The 11,366-nt window shown below is 43.0% G+C and overlaps 1 protein-coding gene across 3 annotated transcripts in view; it reads left to right on the top strand.

The window, feature by feature from the left end:
- Positions 1–273: 273 nt before the first annotated feature.
- LOC307235203 (uncharacterized protein) overlaps positions 274–11,366 on the top strand; it is a 59,845-nt gene continuing 48,752 nt past the window's right edge. For all 3 annotated transcript variants that reach the window (XR_013844323.1, XR_013844324.1, XM_080007227.1), the window contains exon 1: positions 274–666. Coding sequence is in view for 1 of the 3 variants with exons in the window: in XM_080007227.1 (XP_079863353.1) it covers positions 403–666 (264 nt within the window). In the remaining 2 variants the exon portion in view is untranslated. The remainder of the gene's footprint in view (positions 667–11,366) is intronic.

The raw sequence follows: 11,366 nt of genomic DNA, 5'->3' as shown, positions 1-11,366 counted from the left end.
TACAGCAGGGAGGTGAGGTGACTGAGCAGACTTTTTTGCGGCTTTTACCGCTCTGCTCTCGCTCGCTCTCTTTCTCTCTCTCTCTCTCTCTCTCTCTCTCTCTCTCCCTCTCTCCCTCTCTCTCTCTCCCCCGCTCTCGCTCGCTCTTAATCATCTCTCTCTCTTTCCCTCAGAGTTTGCCGGGCTGTTCTTATGACACAGTTAGTGTTCCCGTTTCCTTGCCCGTATAGTTGTTGTTGTCGCTGTGGGGGTGGTTTTATTTTGAAGAAGAAATAAAAACTCAAGAAGAAGAAGACAAAGAAGGAGAAGAAGAAGAAGAAGACGAAGAAGAAGAAGAACAACAAGAACAAGAACAAGAACAAGAAGGAGGAGGAGGAGGGAAAGAAGAAATTGGGGAGACTGATGTCCTCCACCCCCACGCTGCTCCTCTCCTCCGTCCCTCACACTCACCCACCCACTACCAACATCCCGTCCCCCCACCCTCCTCCTCCTCCTCCTCCTCTCCGCCTGGCATTGACCACAGAAACAGCGGCGGGACTTAACTTCAAAAGGCTGCTTAAGGTGGTGGTGGGCGGTGAACGGAGCGCTGGGGCTGTGAAATACGAGAAGAGAGGAGCGAGAGACCGGGGCTGCGCTGCGCCGTGCCCCCCGCTGTGCTGCGTGCAGGTCAGTGGCTGGGTGAAAGGGGGGGTGGTGGTGGTGGGAGCTAGAGGATGGAGACGTGGGGGCGGGGTAGGGAGGAAGGGGCGGGGGATGGTGTCGGTATAATACCATCGGATCTGTAGTCACTATCCCTAGGTGCGTCCCCTCCCCCTTTGCGTTTAAACACTACACTTCAACAGACTAAAAACAAACTCTTGGCCCTTTTTTTCTTTTTACACGTTGCGTCTCTGTTCAGAACGTTGGAAGAAACTGCTCGGTCACTGCCTGAAAATCATTGAAACCAGACAAGGTCAATATTAAAAATATTGTAGGTTGTAGGAAAGGGTCGCTGTACCCCAAAGCCTCCCATTTGTATTATACAGTATCTGAATGCAGGGCTAGGTGATATATACATACATTGTCTAGGTGTTATTTGGGATTTTGGTTATGATAATAGTGTTATATTGTTAAATGTTGTCTTTAAGGCTGCATTACAATAAAGAAATACTGTCTTCTGAACTTCGTAGACTGTTGTAACTAACGCCTACATTTTTTGTGTATAAATGTTATGAAAGCACCAATTGTCATCTTTAAAATATTGTCAAATTATCGAAATTTAGTTGGTCAAAAGATTCTGTGATATTTAACTATGTCAATTTCGCCCAGACCTGGGGCAAGTGTCACAGTCCCAATCAGTGATCCACTTTGAAAGATTTTTTTGAAAGGCTGTTTGTTTGTTATTGGTAACATGGCACAAGGAAATTCTTTAACAGATTTATCTATTACCCAGAAAAGGAACCCGCTTTGACCGGAAATGAAAGATGAAAAGGAGGTTCCGGTTGTGATTGAGACATCCTTGCCGTGGTGTTGATACTGATCTCCAGAAAGTGAAATTCCACTCCGGGACTTTGAGTCAACCACGTGGAGCAACCCAGTCCACTGGATTTCAGTGCATGGGTGAAGCAAAAACATGGTTGGGGCTCTCTACTTTTTGAATCTGGAATTGAAATCCATTCCATTGTCCAGCTGCGTGGTCAGATTGATCCCCCCCCCACCCCCCACCCCCCAACACCACCACATCCCGTCGAACATTTTGGTTGGGAACCCCTGCCATAGACCAGTGTTTTTTCCAAAAATAAATTGTGGAAATTAGCTTTTTGCAAGATGAAAATTGCGATGCTGTAATAATTTATCCAATTCATCAGTACCAGCCAGAATAGCAGCTCTGCGTTCATCAGGAAGTTTCAGTCTGAAAGTGATTATACTAGTGACTATACATAGTGATGAAAGGTTTGAAGAACCAAGACTCTTTTTTTTATGAATGATTCATCAGGAACTGAACATCAAAAAGAGATCGATTTTCTTAGCCTTGGTTCGTTTGATTCAGTTGGTGTAATGCACCAGTGTGAACGAGGGGGGACTTCCGATGAACAAAAGTTGGGGGAGTCGCTTTGGCTCTGTATTGCAAAAAAAGTATAATTTAATACTGCGAAAAATACTTATTTCGATGGAATGAAAAGAGTAAATCAGTCACATTCAATATGGATTGTGCCAAATGCCATGGCCCTGTTTTGCGTTGGACTTGCTCTCGACCCCCGAGTCATTTAAAAGATTTTTCACTACGACCAAATCGTTTTTGAGTCTTGCATCACTATGAGTTGGTCCTGCCCCTTAGTGGTTCACAGGATAGTCTTATAGTAACGTTGGAGTATTTCATTGTTAAAAAATGTGCCGTGGCAGGAAAAAGCTTGGGAAACCCTGCAGTAGACTGTAGCAGGAGTCAAATGAACTGAAAGAGCGGTCCAAGCTCACGATTCATGGGCAGGACGACATCAAGTCAGACCAAGATAAACTGCTCGATACGTAGAAATACTATTGCATAAGCTTGTTATCAAGCTTGAGCGTTGTGATTAATCAATAGTAATTACTATGTGTAGCTGCTTGATTTGTGGCTGTGGAACACCTATGACCCACAAGATCAAAATTAAGGTATTTGCTTGTTTCTTCCATGTGGACGAAAAAACTATTAAGGTTAAGAAAATATTCAGGTGACGCCCCTTCAGCCAGGGATGAATAATTCCAAACATATGCGTACGAACATGTGTATTGAAGGGGGCGCTCGGTAAAGATTTGGGGGAAATCACTAAAACATACTGTGTTTTTCCATTATCCTCTCTCTGTCTCTGTCTGTCCGTCTGTTTGGTCATCGTTTTACTTTCCCGAAGGTGTGGCAAACAGAAGACATTTTTTAATACTTACGCGGGTTATGTTTTTGGAGATTAGAAAGCAGTGTTTTTCAGTGTCAATTGAAACAAAAATTCGAATCAACCAATGTAGCTAGTGTTTAAGCACCGCAGGGCAGCGCCAGTCATAATGGCTCGGTCAGTGTCAATAAAGATTCATTTATTTCCCTTTCCATTTTTTTTTACTATTCTTTGGCAATTCTGCTCTGTTGCCGTGTCCAAAGCGGAGGCATTGTTTACGATTTCCACGGCGATAACATAAGACTGTCCAGAGGGTCCTCACCTCTCACGGGCAGTCTCTCTCCCTCGTCCTGCGGCTTATCTCATTAGCTTTCAGCATGCGTTGCTGCTGATAATGTGGTGGCGGTGAATCCTCCGAGTCCTTCATATAACAGGTTTATTATTCTTTCCAGGGCTGTTGGAAAAGTTTTGAGTGGAGTGTTAGCTTTACCTACAGAATTTGCTGTGTGTTAAGTCGGAAAGCTAAAAATGTTCTGTTCGTGCACTATACTCACAAACACACACACAAACACACACACACACACACACAGACACACACGCACAGACACACACACTCGCACACATACACACACATCTCTGTGCTCCTGTGGTTTCTCAACTCCCTCTTCTTTTGTGGGTCGAGGAAAAGTGATAATGAGGCCCCCCCTTCATGCCCCTGGCACAGTCCTCTGGTGTCAGTTTGGTTCTCCTCACCTTTGGAACCTGTGGTCCACAAAAATACCTCAACGAGACAGCAGAAATAAAGTCAGGCCATTGGGCCGACTTGTTTAGGCCGCTGAATGTAATAATATAATATAATATGTATAATATATATGTACACACGCTGTTAAAATATTTCCAGTTCAATTACAAAATAAATTCATAAATAGATATGTTACTTCAATGTGTTACACCTGTAAATATTTGTAGGTTTTCTCAAATAACCTTTGAGAAATTGAGGTGTAAACGAGAGGAACCTTGAAGCAATTTATTAAACTTTTTTTTTTTAATTTACCTTTATTTTACCAGGCCAGGGAAGCAGCATGCATTGTTACAGAACACATTAAACATAAACACATAAAAGGTAGAGCACTACAATATAAAACAACATGGACAAATTGAAAGCAGTGGAAAACCTGATCCAATGACTCATTGTTTTCCATATATATATATATATATATATATATATATATATATATATATATATATATATACAGACATACAGTACAGTATAGTTTCTGTTCGAGGTGCGAGGACGAGTGGCGGTCTAACGTGTGTGATAAGACCAGCCATTTGTTTTGTCCCGCATACCACACATACCGCAGCTGCACCTCCGCGTATAATCCTGTCGCTTGTTGTGGTTTCGGCTACAAAAAATGTGAATAGGTTTGAGTGGGTTTCATTGTTTGTTCTTTTTTTTTTTTTTGGTGTATCCTATATGTGCAGCATCACTGTGCACTCATTTTAAAGAAGAAATTATATATATATATATATACTGTATATACACAACATAATGTTTTTTGGAACTTTTTTTCCCGTTTTTTAATGAATGAAACAACTGATCTTAGCCTCCCTGGGTGACCAGACCATGGTCCCCCAACTCCTCCAATCCATCCCATCAACCCGTCGGCGGCCATCTTTTGAAAAGGGAGGGGCTGTGAACTTGTTAGTTCCAGCAGCCCCCCTCCCGCCTCCACACAAATTCTTCTTTTCCACGTCACTCTTTCTTTTCTCTCTCTCTCTCTCTCTCTCTCTGTCTCTGTCACTGTGTCTGCCCCCTCTGCAGTGGGATGTATTGAAATAATTGGACTGCTTTCAGTGTGACCGGGTCACTGCTGCCCTCTGTCACTGCTGGATGTGAATAGAGACATCAAACCCGTCGCTGCCCTCTCTGTCACCACAGCCTGTCCGCCTGTCTGTTAGTCCGCCTGTTTGTCTGCTTGTCTGTCCACTTGTTTGTCTGTCTGTCTGTCTGTCTGTCTGTCTGTCTGTCTGCCTACCATAAATTCTTCCATTTTTCGGTTCTCGTTACCTTGGCAATATCGACACTGACAACCTCCAGCGCAGTACTGTAATTAAATCGGCCTGTCCGTTTGTCTCATCTGTCTCTCCCTTGCCCATTGTCTTGGCTTGACCGGTTGCCCCTTAAAGAGGTATTTTATTTACCCCTGCCGGAATTCAGTGGCTTTTCCCTCCGTTCCGTTGCCTGCTCTACGTCTCTCTCAGCTGAGTTATTCGGCGTTTAATTTGGGGGGTGGAAACAGAGAGAGAGAGAAGAGAGGGATAATAGGTTCAACCAGTGATGGAGAGGCTCTGTCCTATGTTGTAGAGGACACTGCGTGTGTGCGTGCATGCATGCTGGATCAGGGGTCGCGAAACTGTCAAGGAGAAAAGGGATTGTCGAGTGACACGCATTTTGAGATACAGTACAGTAGAGGCTCCGGATGGTTGAAAGGGAAGATTTTATTTAATTATTGTAGGTATCATAAAGAGGGGGGCATGATAGTCTGCTCCCAAGATGTCACGCTAATCAAAATAATAATGCACATAACTTTCGCCGTGCACATCAAATAGTTTGGAGGAGTCCCTGTCAACTGTCAGTGTGGTGATGGTGGTGGTGTACAGGATTATCCCCTTACGTAACCTGGCGAGGGTTTATTTTTTTATTTTTTTTTGTCATGGTTTGTTGGTGGTCCAAAAATCCGTCAGCTGTCAGCGCATTCGTGTTGGTGGTGCCACAAACGGAGATCTGAGCCCCCCCCTGCCCGCACTCTCTCTTTCTTGTTCGCTCTCTGTCGCTAGAGAAAGTAGAAATGCTGTCTATCTATCTCTCTATCGACTCTTATCTACTCTGTCTGTCTATCTATCTGTTTACAGACACGTGATTTATATACTTACAAATATTCCATACCTACGTGACTCCTCAAATAATGCCACCCGATCCACAAACACACATGCGCACACACACAAATACAGTACACACACTCGCCATGCCATGCCGCAGCGGTGCTGTCATGGAGTTCAAGCATTAGTCTGCTAAATGTAGGTTAAACCCCCCCCCCCCCCCCCCCCCCCCCCCCCCGCACTGGCTGGTGTGTGAGCCAGCTGTTGTGGAAGGGCAGTTCCTGGAAACTCATGTGTTCCTAGTACTGAGGATGAGTGTGTACTCTCCACACAAAGCCTTGAAGGTCTTTGTTATTTTTCTTATTTACTGTTATTAATATAATATAATTGCAGGGACTTTTGGTCCTGTGTGTGTGTGTGTGTGTGTGTGTGTGTGTGTGTGTGTGTGTGTGTGTGTGTGTGTGTGTGTGTGTGTGTGTGTGTGTGTGTGTGTGTGTGTGTGTGTGTGTGTGTGTGTGTGTGTGTGTGTGTGTGTGTGTGTGTTGTAGGGCTGGGCGATACATCGTCATAATATCAACATTGTGATATAGTGTGATTACATTTTTAAGGCGCAGAGTTTTCTGAACTGCATTGACTATCCTAACCAACACCTCTACCAGCTTGATCATAATATCAGCATTACTTATAATTGTTTCTGAAATATTCATTGTCTAAATATCTTAATGCACCAAAAGTTAGCTCCAGAATATTGTGAAATTAACAATTACGAGTTGCTCTTACAATACTGTAAGATCTAGTTATATATATACACACACACAGACACACACACACACACACACACTGTGTGTGTGTGTATATGTAAGTATATAGGTGTGATCATATTAAGAGGACTATTAATCAGGACTGTGATGAAACAGGGGAGGGTTGAAGTGATATCCGAATGAAGATGGGTTCTTATTCTTAAAAATGGGGTTTGTAAGTCACAAGTAGATTCTGTTATACATATATATACATATATATATATATATATATATATATATATATATATGTATGTGTGTGTGTATATATATATATTGTTCCCTATGACTATGGTGTTAATTTGCTGCCAATTTTGGAAAGCCATTTCCAAAATGCTGCCGTGTTGTAGCACTGCGTCAACACCCGCCCAGACTAGAGCAAAAATAACGTGTGTGTTCGTGTGGCTGAGGCGTCTGAGAGCTGACCTATCCTTCTACCCTTTAAATTTTCTCTTGTACTTCTCTCTCTTTGTCTCTCACCCTCCGCAACCCATTTTTTTTTGGCTTCTCTCAGTGTGTGTGTGTTGGGGAGGGTTGGTCTGACAGCCTTGCAGGTTTCCTCATTACGTCGGCATCTGAGCCAGCAGAGATTTATAGAGATGATAAAAGGCAGTCTGGAGGGCAGTAACGACCGCTGGCCCCTGATGTAGAAAAAAATTTAAATGATGGAAAAAGCAAAACCGGATGGGCGGGGGGGGGGGTGTCGTGGTACGTCTGGCTGCTCTAACCACCACTCACCCGTCTCCTGGATGACTTTGCCTGGTATGAAAAGGAATTATACATGTATATGCATATTTATACAGTATAGCTTGTTTATTGTCGGTCAGTGGTATTGCATTGAAATTAATTAGTTATACTTGTTTTTTTTTTACTATTTATGATCGAAAGATGAGATGTCTCTAACATCCAGATGAGGTAATATCTGCTTTAGAATTTATAGAAAATGTCTTATTTTTATATATATATATATATATATATATATATATATATATATATGAATGATTTGGGAAAATAATCTAATTGCAATTTTTTTTAGACCAATATTGAGATTGTGGTTTTGTGTACTATTTTTTTCAAGTTCCTCATCTTCTATATTATTCACTAAACACAAGCAATAAACCATTCTATAGTATGACCAACACAATATTGGATACAGTCAACATATAAACTGCTCTTTCCTGTAGGCCAGGCCTCCGTGTTATGATGAAATTGGATGAAATTGGATGAATTGATATGAATAACATATCTTTATTGAACTATTCAATTGTAAAAAGAAAAACCTTCAATCACAGAACAATACTGGCTTATTGATGTAACTGCAAGCCTTGTAATTGTTCCACTCTGAAAATGAACATTCAAAAATATGCAGTGTTTCAGCAGAAATTTATTATTTTTTCAAAAAATGTTGCGCACATTTATCCACATACACAGAGCACCACTCTGTGTGCTCAGGGACAGCTTTATGCTCATTACATTTAAAAAAGGTAAAAAAGAAAAAATACAGACGCATCGAGAAGAGGCTCCATCCGGACTCTACAGGCGTTCAGGGTTCTGCCAGCTGCACATGCATACGCACTTGTTTGGTTCCATTAGCAGACATAAAATAAAAACACACTGTTCCGGCACACACGTCATCAGGGCCGTTGGACAGAGAGACAGGTGTGCAAAATGTGCCCCGCTCCCTCTCCATGCCTCTCCCTCCCCCCTCGGGATGGCGCACTAGGTGGCCGCCTATCTTGCCTATAGGAAGAGCCGGCCCTGGATAGCCCTATTAGTTCGATTTTGTAACGTAAAAAAAAACCACACACTTTCACAGGCTTTGCGATTTGAAAATAGCTTTCTGTTCAATTGGGATGTCCGTTTGAATTCCATCAATCTATCAGTCCTAATATATATGGCAACAGGTGTGTGTTTAGATAGTCTTTTCCCAGAGGGTGGACGGATTGCGCACATATTGCTATGTGATAATTTAATGTTCATCATCTCACACAGCGGCGTCCCATCTCTATAAAACCCTGGCATCGTCTCCTCCCGAGGCAAAGTTCAATTCCATGACAACGAGCAGAGACGAAACCCGCTCACATGAGAGCAATATGGAGACGCCGAAAAACAACTACCAAAGAACAGACCATTTTACTGTGAGGTTAGGGTCGAGGCGATTTCTTCCAAGTCCATCTAAAATAGGCCGCCATTGAAGTCAAGTTATCGCATGTTTGAAATTAATTACCAGAGTGAAATTTAAAATCGGAGTTCAGAGTTCAGAATGAAAGTTGATCTACTTTGACTGTTTACTGTGAAAACTAAAACCAAGATTAAAACGATGGTTTACAAAAATGCAGGTTTAGGCTTCATCCAGGTTGGTCCAACAAACCCATATAAGACAAGATAAGGTAAGATAAAATATGATTTATGTACTTTATTGATCCACCATAGGGCAAATTCAGGTGTTGCAGCAGCTTAGTGGGCAACATGAAGTTCATAGTGAGAGGATATACACTCAATTCCCAATATACACATCAAAAATATATAAAAACAAGTAATAAACAGCTCAACAAATAATATAAGTAATAAAGTAATAAGAAACCACTCAAGACAATACAGTGTAATTATTTTCAATATAATGCCAAATAGAATTCAATATAAAACATGGGATGATCATTGTGCAAAGTAGCATATGGAAATATGTAATCACTTATTGGTTAGAATTGTTATTAAAGTGACTGTGCGGGGAGGAAGTGACTATAGTTCCATCATTCACAAAATCGTGTTTAACCTGACTCAGTTTTTTCTAAATGTGGTTGTTGTTATTTTGCTTCTCCTCCCCTGACCTGTCGCCACCTCTCCTGAGCATCATCTATCATTCTGGTCTACCCTCCCCCCCCCGTCTGCGAGCGAGGCCAGCTGCAGATGAGGCCAGAGGGCTTGCCCTTCCCCTCTCCTGGGCTTCAAGCCAGGGTCAGATTTGTTCTGTCGACACCACCATTTCCATTTCTCTTGGAGCCCCCTCGCCTCTTTATCTGCTCTCCCTCTTCCTCCCCTCCCTCCCTCCCTTTCCACCCCCCAACCCCCCAACCCCCCCTCCAGTACTACACCTGCTCTCTCGTCCTCCATGCTCCGCTGTGCCCCCCCCCATCCCTCCGTGCTTCCTTTGTCCGTGGCTGCCCCCCCCTGTCTTCCATCCATCTCCTGCCTTGGGGGTCAGACCTGTCTGACACCCTCTTGCCAGATGATCCCACCCTTCTGTCTCTCTGCCAGTTAAAACGGAGAGACCCGGGACGTCAGCATGGCCAAAACCCAGCAGGGTAGTCACGCTTATTCCGTGTACCGGTTATTTGTTTTCATAATTTGTAACTGTTTGGTGCCACTTGCAGAAGGGTGGGCGGGGGACTCCTGAGTGTTACTAATGGTCGCACGGACATCATCTCCACCAGGCGCTCTCTACTTGCGTTGGTGTGCCAAGCTAATAAAGCTGTAACACATCACTGTTGTTCTGCTGGCGCAGGGATCTGCACGCTTTATTAAAGTGTGGGGGGGGGTTACGAAACCCTGCAGTTGCCTTTACAGAGCCGAGCTCTTCATAAAGTAAATCATCCCACACTTCCCTTGTTATGCCACCAAGGACCTTACATCTGCGTAGTTGACTCAGTTTTGAGTAGGCCATCCCAGTCAGGCTTTTAATGGCGTGTTAAAGTGTTAATCTAGCCAAAGAGGAAGTCGGGTTTTGAGCTTGACAGTTGGAGCTGAGTTGTGAGAGAAAGAGGTCGGACAAGAGTCCGGTGGACTTATGATGAACTCATGATATTTGAAATAGGCTGTTGACTTCCAGGGTGTCTTGGCAGTTAAAACCCTAAGTCCCTTTTCTCAAAATGATTGTTGTGTTTTATATCCATTAAATTACTATAAAATATACTGGATACCAGATATATCTATGTATATATTGAAACTGGCTGCAGCAGGCATGGAAAAAATTGTACCCTTGGAGATTTAGATTTGTTTTATATGTATTCATGTAGAGAAACTTCTCAGTGACCATGTCTGTCTGTCAGTCAGTCGGCCCCCGCCCCTCTCCCTTTCCTTTAATTCCAAAATCCCATTTTCTTCACCATTCACATGCTAATAGAGGTCAGGAGATGAGGGTGTTCTCACGTTCAACTTTGAAACTTGGCCTCCTTTGTGTAGCTCTGGCTAAAGCTGCGCTAACAGAGGGGCCAGAAGTGATATTTAAAATTAGCTGAAATTCCCCATTGAGTCTGGCCTTGAGCTGGGCAGGGTTTGGTTCGGGCTGGCCTTTTTTGTGTGTGCAGAGCTTAGTCTGGAGAGTTGGTTAGCTATGTCACTGGAAAGCTTTTCTGGAAGATTTTGGGTCTTAGCTTGAGCCCCTAACCACTTTTTAATTATTGGTGGTGTAAGGACTGAGTGAGTTGCAGCATCTCTTGATTACCATGGTGTAGATATCAGATAATGGTCAACAACTCGCTCTGACTTGCGTGATTTTGGGGTTGAAGGCATGGAAACAATCTCAGGGATCGCCCAGGAAAACTCCATGGACCAAGGCCTTTTCTGTTTATGATGATTACCCAAACAAATCTTATGGTCCGAAATGTTATGAAGATGAAGAAATCTTAAATATTAAACTCCCATATTGTCTTGTTTTGCCTCTTTCCTAAAGATCAGGTGGGGCCTACCTCACCACGCTAAAGTTGTTCGGCTTGTTTGCACAATACTGTAAGATCACCAGGTATTCTTTGCTGCTGCAGAGTATTAGAAATAAAGCGTGGAAATATGGGGTGCCCAAGGCTATTGAATAAGGGGATAGGTTGTTGCTGAGCTTGCCTTGTAA

The sequence above is a fragment of the Zeus faber genome (assembly GCF_960531495.2).
Source record: "Zeus faber genome assembly, chromosome: 9".
NCBI classification, from domain to species: Eukaryota; Metazoa; Chordata; class Actinopteri; order Zeiformes; family Zeidae; genus Zeus; species Zeus faber.
This window is presented reverse-complemented; position numbering and strand designations above follow the sequence as displayed.